The following is a 22,218-nucleotide window of genomic DNA, read 5'->3' as shown; positions in this document are numbered from 1 at the left end:
ATATGAATAATTCCCTTTGATTGTAGGAGAGGACTGGAAGAGAAACTTCCAGAAACCAGAACCGAATTTGTTTTTGTTTTTGTTTACCAGGAGCACCAACTAGAGCTTCTGGGGGCGGGGCCCTTTATAGAATGGACCCAAATCTCAGATGTCTTTACCAGTTTCCAGGATTAGAAGCGAGCTGCAGGCATCGTCCTCGGATGAGAGGATGACGGGGGAAGAGGTGAGATTCCTTAGCGCCCTGTTCTGATTCTCTGTCACTGATACTGCATACGGGGTTCTCTGGCGTCAGGCTCCCGCAGGCCCCTCCCTCGTCTCAAAACACCGCTATAGCAATAGAACATTGCTTCTGGTCCTCCAGAGTCCAGCGCGGATCCATGGTGGGAAGAGGTGATCTTTCTAGAAAAAGAGCCTCCAAAATCGGAGTTATGTTCAGAGTCGCTCTTGTCCAGTCTCTACTCGGTGGGGTGCCCGTGAGGCTGGTAGAGGGCAGGCGCTTGGGGAGGCGGGAAAGGGGCGGGGACTCGGGAAGGGGCGGGGACTCGGGGAAGGGGCGGGGACTCGGGGAGGGGTCGCGAAGGGGCCTGGAGCGCGCGCAGTTAGCCCTCTGGGAGAGCCGATCCTGTCCCTACTGGCGCTTACTCTGCGACGCAGGCTCGGCGCAGGAGCGGAGCTCAGCTCTGGGTCACCGGACCCCCGGGGAAGGAGGTGCGAGCGAATCCTGCGCTCCAGAGGAAGTGGGCGTGTGGGTACCCGGCCGCGGGGCTCTGGAGTGGGGCGCGTGTCTCGTTTTGCTGCGAACGCTGGATGCCAGGCGCGGGGAACCATCGGTCAGAAAAGTCTCCGGAGTCGGGTCTCCGGAGTCGGGTCCTCGGGGGAAGGCGACCGAGCAAGATGGAAAGTCCACTCTTATCGGATCCTTGCGCCCCCGGTCGGGCCCTGCCTGTCCCACATAACGCTTCCCTCTCCAGCCGTTTCTTGCGCCCAGGCCTTTCATGTCCCCACGTCGGTCCCTGGCGCAGACTCTGGGCCCTTCCTGGGCCCGTACTGGCGTCTTCCTCGACGTTGGGAGGAGTCCGGGAACCACGGACCAAGACCTCCCTGCTCCCTTCACCGGGTAAAAATCCAGGACGTCCTATTCTTTGCGCTGTGCAAGGACCTCCTCCAACAGCGGGATCCTGCCAGGGGCACCTCTTCAGCGCAGGGAGAAGGACCCCGCAGGAAGCCGGGGGTGCATTTGGTTGATTTTAAGGGAGAAGGCTGGTGCCTCCGTCCTGGCCTCACGACCTGGCCTTTGTTCCAAATCTCGGCCCTGCTCGGAAGCCTCCAGAACTCCCAGCCAGGAAGCCTTCACGGCGGCACCAGAGGTGACCAAGGCCCTAGTCCGGCAGAGGGCAGAGCAGGGGTGAGGCAGGCCCGCTCCGCGTTGGCGTCAGTGCGGGGCTCCTCTGATTTCTCACCTGTACGCTGCTGAGAAACGTCCTGGTGTGTGCTGGCGTCTTGCACTTTTGCCACCAGCGTGCACAAAAGGTCATCTTGGACCTCCTGGTGGCTCTGCTGGTGATGCCTTGGAAAGTGCCAACCCAGGCAGCTGGCTACTAGCCCTTTGGGGACGTGTGTGACATCTGACTGGCCTTTGGCATCATGTGCTCCACCGCCTTTATCCTGCCCTTATGCCTCAGCAGACCAGCCCCTTCAACTACCAGCAGCATGTGACCCGCCGGGCTGCTTTGGTGGCCATTGTGGTGACTGAAGGTGACACTTCAGTTTTCCTATCCTTCATCCCTGGCAAATGGAGCAGCTGGCATAGGGCAGAGCCCAGCCTAACGGTACAGAGCTCCCTATCTGGGTTCAAAGATGCACCCCGAGCCTCAGCTTCACCTGTGCAGTAGCCTGCTCAATGATGGTCATGGTGGTAGCAGGCTGAGGGCAGCGGGGGCCCATGCTCAGCCAGGACCCGCGGTCACTTGATGGACATTGTGACATCCTCCCTTCCCTTCATAGGGTAGGGGTTGGGCAAACAGGATGGAGTGGCCCTTTCTGATTTTGTCTAGAAATTGTGTTGGATGGTAGAGAAAGGTCACCACCTAAGGCCGGCAGCAGGACCTGTGATTTTGTGGCCTTGGACCCTGGGGCCCATGGCTAGAGGAGATCAGGAGAGCCTTTAATCTGGTTCTTTTGGAGCTGGAGTTCCTAGAATGCCTCACCTGTATGCAGGGGGTCCCACCTCCACCAGCCTTATACCGCGCTAGGTGCTTTACGTGGGTTAACCTCATTATGGATTAATTCATCTCTGAGGCCTCAGTGAGACCAGAGCTCTTATCCCCATTTCACAGATGAAGAAACTAAAACAGAGAGACGGTTAACCAATTTGCTTAGAGTCACACAGCTAACAAGTAATCAAACCAGCATTCGAACGGATAGTCTGACCCCAAAACTTGCCCTGATGACCACCATGCTATGCTAGGCTAATGGGAGGAGGGAGAGTTTGGGATGGAATGCCTATCTTTTTTTGGCTATTTTAATAAATTACTTAGGACTTGCTTCCTTCTTATGTGTTTCTGGAGGCATTTACTCATTCTGTACAAAATATAGTCGTATGTGTCCTCAGTCTGGCTTTTCTCTTGTTCCACGGGCAGAGATGCTTGTTTGCTGTCACTGCGGTGGGTGGGTGTTTGGAGCCGCCCTCATTCTCACTGGGGACAACTGTGGGCTGGCTTTCTGTGTGTGCAGGGATGGGCCAGCGTGACCCAGTGCAGGCAGGAGACGAGAGATCTGAGTTCTGGCTCCATCACTGCAGGCAGGTGTGACGTAAGGGAAGATCCAATGGAATAATTATTTCTGTGTAGCCTGCCTCAAAGGGAGGTGTTGCAAAGAAATGGGCACTTTGTAAATGCTTTCTGAAAGTATCAAGTGCTACCTAAATGAAGGGCATCATGAAGGTGGGATTCTCCAGACTGCCTCCTCTGGAATCAGGGCCACTTCCCCCAAGTGGCTGAGCCATTGTCTTATGAAACCCCAGTCTCAAACACAAATCAGGCATCTGCCCTGCTGTGGCCTGACCCCCTTCCTACTTGGGTCTTTGAGCTGGGCTCTGGAAGGGGAGGAAAGGTTGAACTGGCTCTGCCATTTATTAGCTGTTTGAGCTTGGGCAAGTCACTTAACCTCTCTAATGTCTTCATCTATAAAATGAGGATGACAGTTATACCACCACATAGCACTGTTGTGAGCAATGCATTAAATTATGCAAAGGGCATAGATGGTGCCTGGTACAGAGTAAGCCAATTCAACACGTGTTAGCTCTCAGACCCTTATATAGGCCTTGTAGTCCTCCAGACAGGTCTATCCAGGGCCCTTCTGAGTTCATTGTAGAACTCTCCTCTCTTGCTGGTGGGCGACTGTGTGGGATGTCCTAAGAGATGTGTAAAGCAGAGTTTGTATTTTGTTTTGTTTCACGTAGTGCTTGTATCTGGATAGCCCGTCACATGCTTCTCTATACCTCTCTGTGTCTGTGCCCCACTGCAGTGTTCTGCTGATACACATTAGATTAAAAATAAACACCAAGATCCTCATAGTCAAATATTGACTAATAAATTATGTAAAGACATTTTAAAGAATTAAGCAAATAAGAGTCTAGATTTTCATTAGAAATTCTTAATTTTCACCCAGTTCTCTTAGGACAGATCATCTGCAATCTATTGCAAATTCACTTGTAAGGGTGCGCTGGGCTGCATCATGGGATTGTCCTTTAAAAAAATATTATGGGCTTCCCTGGTGGCGCAGTGGTTGAGAGTCCGCCTGCCGATGCAGGGGACACGGGTTCGTGCCCCGGTCCGGGAAGATCCCACATGCCGCGGAGCGGCTGGGCGCGTGAGCCATGGCCGCTGAGCCTGCGCGTCTGGAGCCTGTGCTCTGCGGCGGGAGAGGCCACAACGGCGAGAGGCCCGCGTACCGCAAAAAAAAAAAAAAAAAAAAAGAAAGAAAAAAATATTATACATTCTTCCTGTCTTCTTTTCCTTTTCTTTTTTTGCTTTATATCTTTATTAAGGCAAAGAGACACAATTTTTCTTTTGCTATCCTTTACCTCTTTTTCTTTGTACTTTATGTGAGATAGAGTTTTTATATGATTATTATTTTCCCGTGATGATTTGAAAGCTACAGATTATATTTCTAGTCTTTCAGTGGTTACCTTCAAATTTTTAGCATATGGATTTAACTATACATTTTTCTAACAAATTCTAAAATGCTTCCTTATCTCTCTCTTTTCCCTTTCAAGAATTTGAAGATGTTCTAGCTATGCATTGAATACCACCCTCTGCCCATCTTTTTATTGTTGGCTTCAGTTTGGCTTGAGAAAAATAAACGTTTTATTATGGCAGATTTCAACCATACACAATAATGAGGAGAATAGTGTACCTATCACCCAGTTTCAATAATGATCTGCATTTTGCCAATCTTGTTTCACCTGTAATTCCTCACTTCTCCCCTCCCCAACATATTTTAGAGCAAATCTAAGACATCATGCCATTTCATCCATACACACTTTAGTATGAAAAAACAGATGAAAAACGTAACTACAGTAACAATAGACACACCGGAAAAGTAAGAACAGTCCTTCATATCGTCTAGTACCCAGGCTGTATTCAGATTTCCCTGACTTTATCAAACATGTCCAATAGTAAATTGGTTTGTCCAAATCTGGCTCTACAAAGGCCCATCTCTTGCATTTGATTGACAAGTCTTTTCTTAGCATTAGTAGTTCTTTTGTTTTCTTGGGTTTTTTTTTTTTTTTCATGTATTAGAGTTTTGGTTTGTAAAGTTCTTTTGTGGGTGGTTTTTCCTCTTTCTTTGAGCTCACTCATCCTTGCCTGGTGTTTCTGTGCTTGCCTGCCCCAGGACACCCAGTTAAGAGCCAGGTTTTTTCTTGGCAGCTAAGAGCCATGTCGTTCCTGGGGATACCATTGACCCAGTTGGCTAGCAGGTGGCTTGCCCAAGGAATTCTTCACAAGGCAACATCTTTGGTCTTTTACCTTCCGGAAAAAGCCATAGATAGCTCCTTGGGGTGGTCAAATGTAGCTTTATTCTGTGTAACTGCATAAATGGGGACACTCCCCCTCTATCCCTAGCTTTACGTGGTTGGGCGGCTTTGATCACCTCCTCGCATGGGGCACTTTTATTCCTTTTTAATCCACGTGGACTGAAACCCCAGAAGCCTCTGCTGGTTTCCAGACCAGAACCCAGCTGGCTCGTAGCCTCAGCCACGAGCACGAGCATTCCCTGCACGGTGTTCCCCAGGCACAGTGACCATGTTTTGAGCACAGCTATGTCTTTCCCATCTACATGCTTTTATAAAACAATACCAAGTTGCTTGGAAGTCCGCTCACGTGATGTTCCACCTTAGGGAACATCAGGTACTGGGAGATCTTTTTTACTCATTCATTCATTCATTCAACAAATGATTATTGAATGCCCACCAGGTGCCAAGCATTGTGCTTCTCTTCCTGTAACTCCTCCTGGCTTCTGCCTCTCCACGAAGCTGCAAGCGCTTCTGTGCTCCTTGGCCTCAGGGAGGTTGGTCTTTCAAAGCCTGGGCAGATACTGCCTGCTAGTCACTGACCTTCCTGAATTCTGTTCTCCTAGAGTTTGAGCACCTTTAGGAGATCCTACTAGGAGTCCCGGAGAGGAGAGGGGATCGTATTTGCAGGAGAAAGAGTAGAGGAAATTTGGGGAAACAGAAAAGAGATGGGGTCTGTGGATCCTAGCATCAGTGAGGACCCATCCCCCAAGTCATTGGCAAGACTTCAAAGGAAATGGGTTGTGTGTTTCACCGGGGGAGGCTGGATGCAGGCCCCAGGTTTCTAGTCTCAGCATAGATTCCTATGCCCCGTCCATGACACAGGAGCAGAGGGCCACCCAGAATCCACGGGACCACTATGGGCTTAGACAGTGAGGGTCTTAGAGGCAACCAGTTCCAGTAGGTTCCATGTGAAAGTAACCAGAGTGAAAAAATCTCAACTGGTTATAGTTCTTAAACACAGACAAGACAGAGCAGCCAGAAAAGAGCCAGAGGGGGCTTCCCTGGTGGCGCAGTGGTTGAGAGTCCGCCTGCCGATGCAGGGGACACGGGTTCGAGCCCCAGTCTGGGAAGATCCCACATGCCGCGGACTGGCTGGACCTGTGAGCCATGGCCGCTGAGCCTGCGCGTCCGGAGCCTGTGCTCCTCAACGGGAGAGGCCACAACAGTGAGAGGCCCAAGTACCGCAAAAAAAAAAAAAAAAAAAGAAAAAGAAAAGAGCCAGAGGAAGAGCATCGTAGGCAGAGGGAACAGCCATTGCCAAGCTCTTGAGTCAGGAGAGAACTTGTAATGGAGGAACAGAAAGGAGGCCAGCATGGCTGGGATGTAATGGACAAGGAGAACGGTACCCGGTAGTGAGGTGAAGTTATGCTAAGGTGAGGCATTTCAAGCACCCAGGGCACAAAGCTTAAGGCGGCACTTGCTCTCAGGTTCATGGCTCCCTGCCTCAGCCTAGTCCAGGCCTGGAGAAGGCCAGATCACTTAGAGCCTGGTAATAAGTTATTTTAATACATTGGGGAGTCATTCAAGGATTTTATGCGGTGGAGAGAATGATGTGATTAGGTTCACCTTTTGACAGATCACTCTGGTAACTTGTTATGGGAGAGCTTCAAGACAATCCCACAAAAGGGGACTGAGGACCATGGCCCTGTCATTACCAAGTCTTAATATTCATTTTTCCTCCTGTCCCTCAGACCCCATTGTGGCAACAGGCTCTGATGTGTGGTGGTGCTTGGGCCTGGGGAAGAGAGATCTGGCTTTGGAGGTGGGTGTGTAAACATCTGCAAAGTCACGTCAGGTAAGGATCCCTGGCAGGAGTTTGGGGGCTGAGATGAGGACAGGCCTGAGCCCCGCAGCTCACGGGCCAGACCTCCCCGCAATCCCAAACCCCATCTGAATTCCTGTTACTCTGGCCCTTTAAGAAAGGAGCTAGAACTCAGGCTAGCCTGAGGCTATGGTCTCCTGGGAACCAAAGGACAACAAAGGCATCAGAGATTTGGGGGATAAGGACAGATGCCAATCTGGTAGAGCAGGACTGGGAGTGGATTTCTCATTTCTTTCTTCCTCTGGCCCCCCCATCACCTCTTCCAGCCCTGGCTCTTCTCCACACATTCTTGCTTACAGGAGTTTCTTAGTTGATTCTCTTGAATTTTTAGGTGAAAAAAAAAAAAATCAAATATTCTGCAAACAGTGATACTTTGGTCTCATCAAATTTCCAAACTTTCCAGTTTTTCTTTCATTCTTTCACCAAGTTGCTTTGGTGCTTGCATCTGCAAGCCACTTGAATTTTTTCTTTGTATTCTACCTATATAGAGTTTTTTTTTTTTTTCAATGCCCAGAGAAAATAATTTTACCACCATCTGTATCAGGCATCTAGCTATCTAGCTATCTATTTCTGGAATTCAGTAAACTAATCTGTAGATTCACATTTTTCTTTGTTTCAAAAAAATTTTGTTGCATTTTTTTTTCTGTTCCAATAGCTTTGTTTCCTTCCTCAGGTTTATTAATTAACCATGTGTTGCATCTACAATGCAGATTTCTGTATTTATATTTTCTGTAACTGTTTTTTTTTTTTTAATATAAATTTATTTATTTATTTTTGGCTGCGTTGGGTCTTCGTTGCTGCACACGGGCTCTCTCTAGCTGCGGCAAGCGGGAGCTACTCTTCGTTGCGGTGCGCAGGCTTCTCATTGCGGTGGCTTCTCTTGTTGCGGAGCACGGTCTCTAGGCGCGCGGGCTTCAGTAGTTGCGGCACGCGGGCTCAGTAGTTGTGGCTCGTGGGCTCTAGAGCGCAGGCTCAGTAGTTGTGGCGCACGGGCGTAGTTGCTCCGCGGCATGTGAGATCTTCCCGGACCAGGGCTCGAACCCGTGCCGCCTGCATTGGCAGGCAGATTCTCCACCACTGCGCCACCAGGGAAGCCCTCTGTAACTGTTTTAATCTCTCTGGTTTTTCTTGGAACTCCATGTAGTTTTGTGTAGAGTTTTCTATGTCTGAGACTGGCTTTTAATTCACAAAAGATTTCTTATAGTTATTTAGATTTTAAGTTATATTAGTTTATGAAAGTAACATTGAAATATCTAGCTTTCATTAAGTTTTAAAATTTAATTTATAAATATTGTAATGTTATTAATGTATCTAATATACTTTCTAGAAAATGAAAACAACTTTGATTAACTCAAAATGACAGAACAAATTTATTTCTCTTATACATCTGGTTCCACTTTTACTCATATTTATGAAGTTATTAAACATTTAATTTGCATTTTATAAATTCGATATATTTGATTTTCCATTTTCATTAGTTGCAAACATCTCTTTAAATTTTTATTTTTTTGGCCACGCCACGTGGCTTGCGGGATCTTAATTCCCTGACCAGGGATTGAACCCAGGCCACGGCAGTGAAAGGACCGAGTCCTAACCACTGGACTGCCAGGGAATTCCCTAATTACAAATGCTTATTGAGCAGGTTGTAGAGTCACCTGCAATTATAAGAAATAATACAGGGAGATCCCATGTACCCTTTATCTAGTTTCATTCAATGGCAACAATTATTGTACAATATCACAACCAGAGTACTGACATTGATAAAATCTACCTATCTTATTCAATTTTCTCAATTTTACTTATACTGGTGCGTGTGTATTTAGTTATATATAACGGTATTATATGTGTAGGTTCTCATGTCCAACACCACAGTCAAGATGTAGAACACAAGGATTCCTCTTACAGTTCTTTTTAGTTACACTCATCTCCCTCCCGCCTCCTCTCCCCTCTTCACCTTTTGTTCCCCACTTCAACTGCTAATTTGTTCTCTGTTTCTAAAATTGTGTCATTTCAAAAAGTTTATATAAATGAAATAGACTAAGTAACATTTTAGGATTAGATTTTTTTTTCTTTTTTTTTTTTTGCGGTACTTGGGCCTCTCACTGTTGTGGCCTCTCCCGTTGCGGAGCACAGGCTCTGGACGCGCAGGCTCAGCAGCCATGGCTCACAGGCCCAGCCACTCTGCGGCATGTGGGATCTTCCCATACTGGGGCACGAACCCGTGTCCCCTGCATTGGCAGGCAGACTCTCAACCACTGTGCCACCAGGGAAGCCCTAAATTGAATATTCTTAAACTTAACCTTAAACATGGAGAGAACAGTTGGCTAGCTCATGCAAGCTGAGGTTACTGGTAGACAGTTTAATACCTGTAATACCATCTCAGGTTGCTTAGAGTGAGGAGATGTGAAATTGAGACGTAGACTCCAGAGCTGTGGGTGACCCCGGTGATCCTACCCATAGCAAGGAAAGGCGCACTGGATGTAATTTAGGGTCACTATGGTAGCAGGGGACTCTAGGTCCTTCCCTTCAGATGGGACTGTTTGCAACCCCCTGTCCCCTGCATGCAGTCCTTTCATCATCACTCAATCATTCCTCCTGTTTCAGGTAAAACTACAGCACACACATAGCATGCGTTTCTAACTGATTGGATTCATCTAGTTTGTTTAATGCCTGACTTCTGTGTCTGGCTATTGGCCACAGCATCAATTCTCATGACATTCTAAAGATGGAAGATCTTAGTCGGGGGTGTTCAGGAGCATGGACGTGGCAGTCAGGCTACATCTGGATTAGAGTGAGTTCCAACTCTGCACGTGGTAGCTGGTTCCTTGGCTAAACCTCAGGTTATTCCCCTGCAATAAGGGTAACCATCTCCATCTGAAGGGGCTGCTGCAAAAATTAAATTCATGCCATTTATATGGCAAACTTTGTGTAAAGAGTAGTTATCTTCATTTTCATAAGGCTTTACTCTTTGTCACTGATTCATTTTCAACTTTGTTGACTCCAGTGTTTGCTGCTTCTGTGATGAACATGATTGCCTCTTTTATGTCTTTCTATCCCTCTGACAGTTCACTTTCATGTCATTGTTGGTTTATCCATTGTGACATGGAAATCAGGCTTTCTTTGATTTCCCTGGGAATGTGAAGTAGTTATTAACTGAAATTTCTTCTCTTTTCTCAAGAGAACTTTCCAATATACCCTTATCTTCTTTTTCCTATTATGCTTTCTTTGTTGTTGTTTGTTTTTGCTGTAGAAATTCTGCATATCCTGCTGCTTTTTGTTCTGTTTGTTTATCTCTGACTGGGACCCATTCAACGCTCACCTGGTATTTGTCCCCAAAGCCTGTGGGTGGATGTGCCTTGATTTCCTTCCCCATTTATCTTGGCATCTCTTGGTAACCTCCACCCACAAGTGGAGGCCTTCGTGCTGATACTTTTTTTTCTGTTCAGCCTCCAAGTTATCTGAAGAGGGTGTGGTGGAAACTGGGTTCATGGGCAGCTTTCCTCTGACAGCTTTGTTTCTGAGTCTCTCTGAATGTGCTGAAGTCCTCTCTCACGGCCCAGCTCTCAAGGCTTGTGTCCTGGGTTTTTGGTTGGTTCCTTCATTTTGGGGAGAGATGGCCACTCTGCTGAGAAAGTTGGGCCTTTGTTTTCTAAGTAGAAGCATATCCTTCCAGGTCATGTGTGGTCCATGGCTGCTTGGTGGTCTTGCCTCTCAGCCTCACCCTAACCCTAACCGCCCATCATGGAAGCCTGGTCAGATAAATGGTACCATTGTGTGCCCCCTCGGCGTTCTCTCAGGCTTAATTCCACTTCAGTTAAGCCAGTGTGGAGTGTGGGTGGGGCTGGTGGAGTCAGAATCCAAATGGGTGTCCCTATTCTTCCTGCTGCCTTTTGCCCTCTACACCCCCAGGGGCCGGATGCCCCTCCAGGCCGGAGGCTGGGGCAGGGGACCTGTTAGGCCTTCAGAATCTCTTCTTACAACCAGGGCTGAAAAGGAGACTCATGACTCACCTCCCTGAGTTCTCTTTGCACTTGGTGTTGTCTTTATTCTAGATCCTTTTTATTCTTTTTTTTTTTTTTTTGCCGTACGCGGGCCTCTCACTGCTGTGGCCTCTCCCATTGCGGAGCACAGGCTCCGGACGCACAGGCCCAGCGGCCATGGCTCACGGGCCCAGCCGCTCCGCGTCATGTGGGATCTTCCCGGACCGGGGCACGAACCCGCATCCCCTGCATCGGCAGGCGGAATCTCAACCACTGCGCCACCAGGGAAGCCCAAGATTCTTTTTATTCTTGAAAAACTATCCAGAAAGATAGTTTTTGTAAATGTGATATAATACCACCATCTTTTTAAAGAAATACTCTGGAAAAAACTGTAAGAGAGCAAAATGCATCTTAATTTTTCTTCATTTTTCTGTTCCCAGCTTTTCCTACCTGGCCTTTTGAGGGACACTCTCCCTGTGGCCTTGCCCATAGCCTACTGCAGGGCCCACTCAGACTGTCCCACCCCTGTACTAAAACCTGGGTCTTCAATGCTGTTAACTCAGGGGCCCGCTTGATTCAGGATGATAAAAGGCTTACATTTCAGCACCTTTCAGGGAAGAGGAGGATTTCAACCCTGGTCTCCTAGATTATAATAGCCCATCCTACACTGTCTGATGGGAAGTATTTCAAATCGTATTTAAGGTGGTGGGTGCTGGAGTCATTTTTAGATGTAGCAAGGTAGTATAATTTGATGGCCTGCAAATCACCATTCTAGTGTCTACCCCGCCCTGTTACCCAAAGGTTAGTACACCTTGTCAGTGACCCTTTGGTGTGAGTTGGACCTCTTTGCAGGTTCCATAAATAAGGGTCAAGGAAGGGCAGCGGTGGTCAAAGGGTGATGAAATTCTTGGTGTCCAGAAACTTCCTATTTATTCCTCTTTTACGTTCCTAGGGAGGGGAACAATGAACCGGAAAATCTGGTATCCCCACGACCTAGCATATAGGAGCCACCTCAAAGTATTTGCCAAATTTAATTGATCCTAGGAGACAGTGTGCTCTCCGGGGCAAACCAATCAAGAACACGCCTCTGTCGTTGCTGCCATGCCTCCTCCGGGCCGCATGGTGGCGCTGCGCCTCCGCCGAGGTCCGCGGCGCGGACTCCAGGGCGCGCAGGCTTCTGGGGACCCTCAGAGCTGCGGCGGCGACGCGCTGGGCGCCTGCGGTGAGTGCGGCCGGCGGGCCTGGGGGCGGGTCGCCCCGCTTGCTGGCTCGCGGCAGGCCTAGCGCTACCGCCGGGCCTCTCGCTTACGGGCCGGGGAGTGTCGATCGCGTCGGCTGAGCAGGCCCGAGGCGGCGGCGCGCGAGCCCGGGGACAGCGAAAGCGAGCGCAGCTGGGGCCGGGAGACCCCTAGCTGCCCCACTACTGCCCTGCCTGGCGACCCTCGCCACGTCCCTTCCCCGCCTCGGAGCCCGGCTCCTCTCCGATAGGAGAGGCCTTGGCCTTGGTCTAGGGTGGGCCCGGGAGGCGCTCTGATCGCGGCCGTGTCCGTTGCCCCGCAGGTTCTCCCACCTGTCACCCTGGCCCTTCTCTGCTTGGACGGCGTCTTCCTCTCCTCAGCCGAGAATGACTTCGTGCACCGCATCCAGGAGGAGCTGGACCGCTTCCTGCTGCAGAAGCAGCTGTCAAAGTAAGCTGGTGTGATGGTGGCGTCGGGCCCTGGGCTGCTGAAAAGGTCAGGGTTCGCCCAGAGCCTCCTGTGCCCCTTTGCCCAGTGGTGCATCCAAAGTAACGGGCTCGCAGCTGGCTCTGACCTTGGCCTTTAGGTTTAATAATCTGCTCTCAGGCCTCTCCCAGCTGCATCTTTCTTTTTTAAAAAATTTTTAATTATCTATTTTATACATATTAGTGTATATATGTCAATCCCAATCTCCCAGTTCGTATCCCGCGCCCCCCCCCCCCGGTGTCTCTACATGTGTGTTCTCTACATGTGTGTCTTTATTTCTGCCTTGCAAACTGGTTCATCTGTACCATTTTTCTAGATTACACATATATACATTAATATACGATATTTGTTTTTCTCTTTCTGACTTAATTCACTCTGTATGACAGTCTCTAGATCCATCCACGCCTCTACAAATGACCCAATTTCAGTCCTTTTATGGCTGAGTAATATTCCATTGTATATATGTATCACATCTTCTTTATCCATTCGTCTGTTGATGGGCATTTAGGTTGCTTCCATGACCTGGTAAATGGTGCTGCAATGAACATTGGGGTGCATGTGTCTTTTTGAATTATGGTTTTCTCAGGGTATATGCCCAGTAGTGGGATTGCTGGGTCATATGGTAATTCTATTTTTAGTTTTTTAAGGACCCTCCATACCGTTCTCCATAGTGACTGTATCAATTTACATTCCCACCAACAGTGCAAGAGGGTTCCCTTCTTGCCACACCCTCTCCAGCATTTATTGTCTGTAGATTTTCTGATGATACCCATTCTAACTGGTGTGAGGTGATACCTCATTGTAGTTTTGATTTGCATTTCTCTAATAATTAGTGATGTTGAGCAGCTTTTCATGTGCCTCTTGGCCATCTGTATGTCTCGGAGAAATGCCTATTTAGTTCTTCTGCCCATTTTTGGATTGGGTTGTTTGTTTTTTTAATATTGAGCTGCATGAGCTGTTTATATATTTTGGAGATTAATCCTTTGTCCGTTGATTCATTTGCAAATATTTTCTCCCATTCTGAGGGTTGTCTTTTCGCCTTGTTTACGGCTTCCTTTGCTTTGCAAAAGCTTTTAAGTTTCATTAGGTCCCATATGTTTATTATTGTTTTTATTTCCATTACTCTAGGAGATGGGTCAGAAAAGATCTTGCTGTGATTTATGTCAAAGAGTGTTCTTCCTATGTTTTCTTCTAAGAGTTTTATAGTGTCTGGTCTTACATTTAGGTCTTTAATCAATTTTGAGTTTATTTTTGTGTATGGTGTTAGGGAGTGTTCTAATTTCATTCTTTTACGTGTAGCTGTCCAGTTTTCCCAGCACCACTTATTGAAGAGACTGTCTTTTCTCCATTGTATATCCTTGCCTCCTTTGTCATAGGTTAGTTGACCATAGGTGTGTGGATTTATCTCTGGGCTTTCTATCCTGTTCCATTGATTTATATTTCTGTTTTTGTGCCAAGACAGTAATATTGTCTTGATTACTGTAGCTTTGTAGTATAGTCTGAAGCCAGCTGCACCGTTCACTTGTAACCCTGAGCATCACCCGAGACCGAAGGGGCCCAGCACTGGAAGGGGAGTGGGGCCAGTAGCTCCCTGTCGTAACCTCTATCGGCAGGTCCTTTGCAGTCAGCCTGGGACCCGAGGGGGCAGAGGGAGCCTAGTGTTTAAGCCACAGTTAAACCGGGAGTGGACTCGGTGGGGCTCAGGCCTGGGGGCTGCACCTGGAGCCCCTGCTCAGCACCCCTTCCCGTTGCTCCCCAGGGTCCTTCTCTTCCCCCCACTCTCCAGTCGCCTCCGGTACTTGATCCACAGGACAGCAGAGAATTTTGATCTTTTGAGCAGCTTCTCTGTTGGGGAGGGCTGGAGGAGGAGGACGGTCATCTGTCACGTGGACATCAGGTGTGTATCCTGCCTCCTTGGAGGCCCCTCAGCAGCTGTTTGAGCGGGGGGCGGGGGTTGGGGGCTGGTCGGTTGAGCTGGTCAGTGTCTAAGAGGGAACCAGGGCCGGGAGGCCCCAGGCCACCACCTGTGTCCCCAGCCTCAGGGGCTTAGAGTCAGTGCTGCTTTCTGCTCCAGCAGCGGAGTAGATGTGCATTGTCTGTGGAATTCCTTTAGCAAATTCAGCTTATGCACGCTGGGCCAAAAGAGAGAAAGAGAGAGTGGTTTAAACAGCGAAGGTGTCTGCCCAGCGTTGCTCTCAGTGAGCTTGTGCCCCGCAGAGGCCACGGAACGTGCGAGTACATCTGGGCTTTCACTCACCTGTTTCCACGTGCCTCTTGCAGGATCTTATCATGATGACTATGATCCTAGCTTTGAAAGTTACATATTTTTTTAATAACGCAGTTCCTAAATGCTAGTACGCACCTTACCCTGTGAGTAAGCGAAGACTCGGCGCTCTCATATTCGGTTTATAACACTGGAGGGAGAGCTGACTGCTTCGGGCCTGTTCAGGGCATCCAGCCTCCACTCTGATGCCTTGTTAAGGTGTTCTTGAGGGTCATTTTGGCTTTGGTTTTTGCCCAAGGCTGACTTGAGAGCCTCGTGCCTGAATGGCAGGTCGCTCCAGTAAACCATTTTCCTTGGGGCCCAAACACCGCCCTGATCACCGCCTGCTCCTGCTGCAGGTTACCCGGTTCAGATGGGCTCTCTGGCCCCTGCCGCCCTCCTGCTTCCCACCCTAGCAAGTACCGAGGTCCGAGGTCCACCTCAAGCCAGGGAGCGGCTGCTGGTCCCCGAGGAGCGCGGGCCGGCCGGTGGCATCGTGGACGCAAGCCGGACCAGGCTTTGTATGTGCCCCGGGCGCTGCGCAGGCGAGAAGAATGGGCGCCCCTCCCGGCCCCAGGGCTTCAGGGAGATGCTCCAGCTGGCGGGCTCCCAGAAGAGCCCGATGATATCCGTGCCGGGGACCCCACCTCCGATCAGGAACTTCCTGTGTTGGCGACTCAGGCAGCAGAGGTCCGAAAAGGCCGTAGCAAAAGTGAGAATGAGTCACTACCAGACCCAGTGGCCACTGAGTCCCCAGGGCCAGAGGATCACTCAGGGACGGGAGACAGGTCGGAGTCGGACACACAGCCTGGGCCCGGTCTGCAGCCAGACTTGGAAGACGGGAGTGGGAGTGAGCTGGAGAGGAGCCTGGCGGCAGAGAAGGAAGAGGACGAGGTGGAAGAGGAGGGGCCGGGCAGCTGCTCCGAGGAGGACGATTACAGTGAGCTGCTGCAGGAGGTGATGAGGCTCTTAAGCCCGGAAAAGGGAGGGCGGAAGTGAGGTGGGTGTAGTCGAGGGTGGATGGGGGCCGAGGGTCATGGTGTGGAGGGGTGGTGGGGGGGCGGGTGCTGGCTGAGCAGGCCTGGGTGTTGGGTGATAGGGGTCCCTTAGGAGATGTGCGGGGAGGGACCCAGGGGCCTTGCCCACAGGAGTCAGGACTGACATGCAGAGGGCAGGAGGCTCAGGGTCTGGGATCAGGGGTGTGGAATTCGGTCCCAGCTCAATCATGTAGGTGCTATTCGACTGTGGGCAAGTCATTTGGCTTTTCTTAGTCTCAGTTTCCTCATCTGAAAAAATAGCAGGTAATGATACACACTGCCCAAGGTAACATAGATGTGCACATGTTACAGAATGCACTGCAGATGTTGGTCATGAAAATCACTCTTCTGCCTGAAGCTTTGTCTTACAGATCTTGTACCCTTGGAACTGTGTGTCATGTGTCCGCCCCTGAGCCTGGCCGCGGTGTCAGTTGGGAGGGCGGGCATCCTGTATCGCTATTTTACAGATGAAGGATGGACGCCAGAAAGCCTTGCTTATTATCACATCATTAATGAGAGAAGGAAAGATCCTGGGCCTGCCCAGCTCTGTGACTCACTGATGGCAACTTGGGGCAAAATTACTTAATTCGTTGACTCAGCTTACCCATCTGTAAAGTGGGCCTATAGAATAGGGTTTTCGGGATTCTGTGAAACATGATGTGTGTCCGTGCCAGTCACCCAGTGGGGACTCCCCTAAAACTCACGCTTCTCCATCTTCTGGCCCAGTCTGCCATCCTGCTGTCTTTCCCAGACCCCTACCCGGGGTGCTCACCTCCCTATCTACCCAGAAGCCTGCAGGACTCTCAGCGTGTGATTTTGAGAGCATTCATTTGGAGTCATGTGTGTCAGAGCTCCCCTCACTAAAGGGTCTGATCTCTCCCAGATAACGGACAACCTGACCGAGAAGGAGATTCAAGTAGAGAAGATCCACATGGACACGTCCTCCTTCGCAGAGGAGCTGCCTGGAGAGAAGGATTTTGCCCACGTGGTGGAGATCTATGACTTTGAGCCGGCGCTCAAGACCGAGGACCTGCTGGCAGCCTTTTCCGAGTTCCAGTGAGAGGCTTCGGGGAGGTGGGGAGGAGGGGGTGCCCAACTTCTGGAGAGGAGCCAGGACAGCCCTTTGTTGTGGGGGACAGTTGCCTGCCCCTCCCCCGGTGCCCAGTGATCTAGAAGGAAAGGCAGAAAGTGGACGTGGTTGCTCTGGGCTCCATCCTCCTGGGCAGTTGGCTTGCTGGCCATGACTTTGTGGAGGAGGAGAGCTGAGGTTTCGGTTGCAGACACTCTCCAGAGGCCCGAGACCTGGTCCTGCTGGCACCGGGCAGCAGATCTCCGTCCCGGTCCCCCCACACCCACGTGGTGGCCAGGACCCAGCGGGGCCCCTGCCTCCCCTGCTCCACGAGCAGCCACCCGTCGGTCAGTCAGCAGGATGGGGCCATTTCCAGGCAGGAACTATTCCTGGGGTGAACTGGGCTTGAGCGGCCCTGGGGCAGGGTCTGGTGGAGATGGGAGATGGGGATATAGTGAGAGAAAGATTTCTCTTGTTTCCCCGAATTCCTTGGATCCAAATCCAATCTCTTCTCCTTTTTTCTTTTTCTTTCTCCAAATGCTCATTTTCTTTTCTCCAGTCCCCCTTCTCTTTTCCTCCTTAGGCTTTAAAAACATCCCTTTCTTCAGGGCCCCCTTTCTGACTGCGTCCCGCACAGCCTCCCCTTCCCTCCCCAAGCCTGAGCTGGTGGACAGCTCGAGGGGCTCATCAGCTCTCCACCCCTGAGGGCGGAGCCAGACCGGGGCCACTGGTGGTTTCCTTGGCCGGCGTGGCGGTGCCACGGAGAAGCCGTGGGCCCTGGGACTGCTCTGGCTTCCCACGGGACCCAGACTCAGGGGTGCTTTCCTGAGCAGCAGAAAGAAAGTCGAACAGGGGCACTTGCATTGACACGCTTGTATTAGGTCCTGTGCCCACCACACAAACCCTTTGCCTCCAGCCTCGGACCCCATGCCCTTGGCCTGGCGTGACGGCACCCGTGAGGAGCTCCCTTCGCCCTTGGCATTGTGTTCTACGAGCTTTGCATCCTGGCTTCCTCAGTTCTAGGAGTGGGGGCCCATCCGACCACGGGGCTGGTGTCTCTTTCTGAGGCGGACTGTCTGGTCTTCAGAGGAAGTCTGCGCCCGACGGCCGTCTCCTTCCCAGAGGAGACGGAACTAGTCTTGGGCTCAGAGTGTTTGAGGGTTGGAGGTGGGAGGGCACTTCCTGTAGCAGGAGGGGTTTTGCCTATTTGCTCGCCTCATCACTCTGTCTCTTCCCCGGCAGAGACAAGGGGTTCAAGATCCAGTGGGTGGACGACACACACGCGCTCGGGGTCTTTCCCTGCCTGGTTTCAGGTGAGGCGGGCCCTCCTCTGATTGCCGTTGGGGAGGGCGGGAGCCTAGGTTTCCCTAGGTGGGGATCCCCCAGGTCAGGGTGCAGGCTACCCTGAGCCGGCGGACTGGCAGGGTGTCTCCCAGACCCTCCAGAAGTCCTGGGGGGCAGAGCAGGAGCCGGGCCAGGAAGCTCAGGGCCTCGCCTGTTCATCTTCGTGCCTTCAGTTCGGAGGTTTCAGATTCAGGTGACCTTTACTGAGCATGTAGGGCCAAGCCCTACGGACTAACACATACTAAATGAAAGCATATGAAGGCGCCATGTTTTATTTTTATAAATTTATTTATTTTATTTTAGGCTGTGTTGGGTCTTCATTGCTGTGTGCAGGCTTTCTCTAGTTGCGGTGAGCGGGGGCTGCTCTTCGTTGCCGTGCGTGGGCTCTAGGCGCGTGGGCTTCAGTAGTTGTGGCGAGCAGGCTCAGTAGCTGTGGCTCGCAGGCTCTAGAGCGCAGGCTCAGTAGTTGTGGCACACGGGCTTAGTTGCTCCGCGGCATGTGGGATCTTCACGGACCAGGGCTCGAACCCGTGTCCACTGCATTGGCAGGAGGATTCTTAACCACTGCGCCACCAGGGAAGTCCCGAAGGTGCCATTTTTATAGGTCAAAAGCATTCAAATACGGCAATTTCATACGGTTTGAGCAGATGCGTCTCATTCCGTTTTCATTACAGCGCCAAGAAGTAGGTCAGGTGACCCCTATTTCACAGATGGGGAGACTGAGTTCCCTGGATGTCAGTGTGTGGTCAGGGTTACTAAGACTCTTGGCGTCAGAGCTGGGGAGGCCAGCCAGCCTCCTGGCTGTAGCCCCGGACGGTGCCCGTCCTCCGTCTTGGCCACTTTCCGGAGCTGCCCCTGCCACGCCACTGCTCAGTTTGGGTGTATTTGTAAAGAGTTGGTACCCCGCCGCCCTTGGCTGGGTTCTCACAACAACAGCTTCTGAACACAGAGCTGGGAGTGACCATGGCCGGGGTGGGCCCAGTTCTCAGGAGAGCCTGGGGTTTCAGGGAAGGGGGGCAGTGTCTAGGGAGCAAGAGGACTGGGGCGAGGTAGGGGCGTCAACCCCAGGGAGGGAGCCACTGAAAGGGGGGGGGCAGGGGGAGGCCCAGAGGCTTTCTGGTCCGCGGAAAGGAGGAACAGTGGGCTAGGCGTGGCCACGGCTGCCTTCCGGGCTCCACCAAGCTGTGGGGCACGGGCGGCCACGTCCTGGCCCCAGTTTCCTCATCCCTACTGCGGCTTGGACCCGAAGCCCCTCCCAGCTCTGACCTGCTGTGTCTGTTAAGTGGCCTGAGTGCTCCAAGACCTGGCACAGCTTGGGGCAGTGAGGGCACGTGCCCTGGGAGGGTCTCGAGTCGGGGAAGGGTGGCGTTTGTTTTAAGCTCCCGGGCTTTGGAAGGCGGGGGCCTGCGCCTCCTGACGTCAGAACCGTAGGCTCCCGCGGCTCCCGACCAGCCGGGGCAGGAACGTAGAAGCTGGGCTCCGAGCGGGCTGTGCACCTGAGAGCGTGGGTGGCCCCGTGCAGGTCTGCGGGCTCGGGGGGCGAGGCCAGCTCATGGGGCAGCCCTGTCCCTGAGCTCTGAATGGGTGTACAGAGCAGCTGCGTGGGCCTCGGGGTGACACTCGTGCTCCTGGGTCCTGCGGAGGCCTCAGCAGGAGGAAGAGGGCATGGCTCCAGATCTGTTGTCTTTCCACAGCTGCTGAGGCCCTGACCAGGGATTTCTCCACGCTCAAGATCCGGCCCCTGACGCAGGGAACCAAGCAGTCCAAGCTGAAGGCCCTGCAGAGGCCAAGTAAGGGAGCCTGTGGTCTGGGTGGGAGGGCTGTGCGCGTGTTCGGTTGGGCGGGGCGGGCCCTTCCCTCCGATTCCCTCCCCTCTTCAGTTCTCTGCTTTAGGGCTCCTGGGCTGCAGTGGCCAGTGGGGTGCTCCTCCCCACCCCAGGGGGGCCCCTCAGCAGTGCTGTCTGCCAGCTGCTCTGTCCCGGGCTTGCCCTCCGCTCACACCTCTCGTGCTGTGGCTCAGGGGGAAGCTTGGTCTTTCTGTGCGGCCGTGGAAGCCGTGTTTTGCTGTAGGGTAAAAAGCTTGGGCTTCCGTGTGATCCTGGCTCTGGTACTTCTGTAAGTTGGCCTTGAGCAAGTCACCTAACGTCTGTGACATAAGCACTGGGGTGAATAAGAAAGCCTGGCACACGTGCCCGCAGCGGTGAGGGGCACACAGGAGATGCCGTATAAGTGACATCTCCTCCCCTTTCCTCTCCTCCTTCCAGAAGCGCGAGGGGCGCCTTAGAGGCCGGTTTTCCATGGCTGCAAAGCAGTGGCTGCAAAACTGGCCTGGGAGAAGCCTGCCGAGGCCGTCCACATTCTTGTGGGTTACGTGGGCTTTGTCCCAGACTCCTTGGGGACAATAAACATCCTGTCTGTTGACCCAAGAGCTCCAGGTGTCCCATCCTGATTTGCTTTCCCTAGGGGTAGACAGGATTAACACTGCCGCCACAGAGAAACAGGAAGGGCGCAGAGAGGTGATAGGATTAGTCAGGACCCCACAGGGGGCCTGGAGCCCTAGGCGGCCCCCTCTCACCAGCATCTGGTCCTGCTCTAATGGCCTCTGAGGCCGCTGTGTTGCTGGGAGGAGAGGCCATAGCCTTGAATTCAAGTCCGCACCCCATGGGGCTTTCCTTTTAGAGCTTCTGCGTCTGGCAAAGGAGAGACCACAGACAAACACAGCCGTGGCCCGGAGGCTGGTGGCCCGGGCCCTGGGGCTCCAACACAGAAAGAAAGAGCGGCCCGCCGTGGAGCCTTCCCCGACCCTGAGGCCCTGAGAGGCCCAGGCGGCTTGGATTGGCGCCCCCCGACCCCCTCGTCAGCTGGGGCCCCAACACCGCAAGCCTTTACACGCACCAGAGCAGCCCTGAGCCATCCTTGGGGCGTCACTGTGGGGCATGGGGGGCTTTACCTTGATCTAGTTCCAGAAGTTGAGAAAAAAATAAAAATGTAAGAATTGTTAACGTGATTGCTTCAAAATGGGATGGTCTGCCGCTGGACACTAGGGGGCGCTGTTCGCTTCCCATTTGAGACCTGCTCTCCTCACTCTAGTTGACTGGGCTCGAGGATCCAGCTGGGCCTCGAAGGCATTTTTGCGCAGAGCCTGCCCAGCTTGGGGGTGCAGGTTACACCTGTTGTGTGACACATGCCCAGTCTCCCCCAGAGCAGCTGTGGGCTATTGGCAGTGCTGCGGGCACCCCCCCTTTGGACTGGTCCCAGTGTTACCAGTGGTGTGGGTTACACGGGTGGGGGGGGGGGGGTCCTTGCGGAAATAAACACGAACAAGCCAAGAGGCGAAATCTGAAATGCCCGCCGAGATCTCTCCCCTCCCTGGAACGGCAGGGAGGGCAGCTTTGTGCGGACAAGGCCCCAGCACACTCATCTTTCCGGTTTGGGCAGAGTTGGTGCCGAGCGGTCCTGCCTGGCGCGCTGAGGTCATCGTGGACCCCTCGATTTGCTGGGCCACAGCGTGCTATGACACAAGGGGGAGCTCTGCGCCTGGGGGGAGAGTGGCTGGCTCGGGGTCCACCCTCACTGCACCCCGGGGACCCATATCTACTTGACTCCCCCTCCCCCAGAGCCTGAGACTTAAGTCTAGGTGTCCCATCTGGTCCTCACACAACCACCGTGGCCCTGACACATTTCACTAAAACACAAGAGCTGAAGAAAGGCTGAGGCCTCTGTTTCTGTGGATTTTCCTGACCTCCTTAGACCGCGGCTCTCGGCAGGAGCTGCCCTTCCTCTGTGGTGTGCGTTGAACGAGGCCCCTGAGGCCACGCCGGACGGGAGGGGCCCAGGAACTCAACGTCCCTGCAGGAGAGCACATGTCAGGGTGCCAAGCTCCCTGACTGCCGACTAGGGAA

General features: G+C 52.1%; 1 protein-coding gene across 1 annotated transcript; it reads left to right on the top strand.

Moving 5' to 3' along the window:
* Positions 1-1,673: 1,673 nt before the first annotated feature.
* Positions 1,674-21,318, top strand: R3HCC1 (R3H domain and coiled-coil containing 1). The gene is made up of 9 exons (XM_073805693.1): positions 1,674-1,755; positions 11,884-12,101; positions 12,440-12,567; positions 14,363-14,500; positions 15,226-15,823; positions 16,787-16,959; positions 18,215-18,285; positions 20,011-20,106; positions 20,996-21,318. The coding sequence occupies exons 1-9, from the start codon at positions 1,674-1,676 to the stop codon at positions 21,130-21,132; spliced, it is 1,641 nt and encodes a 546-aa protein (XP_073661794.1). The 3' UTR covers positions 21,133-21,318.
* The last annotated feature ends 900 nt before the right edge of the window (positions 21,319-22,218 follow it).

Source organism: Tursiops truncatus, chromosome 6 (genome assembly GCF_011762595.2).
Source record: "Tursiops truncatus isolate mTurTru1 chromosome 6, mTurTru1.mat.Y, whole genome shotgun sequence".
Lineage (NCBI taxonomy): Eukaryota > Metazoa > Chordata > Mammalia > Artiodactyla > Delphinidae > Tursiops > Tursiops truncatus.
This window is presented reverse-complemented; position numbering and strand designations above follow the sequence as displayed.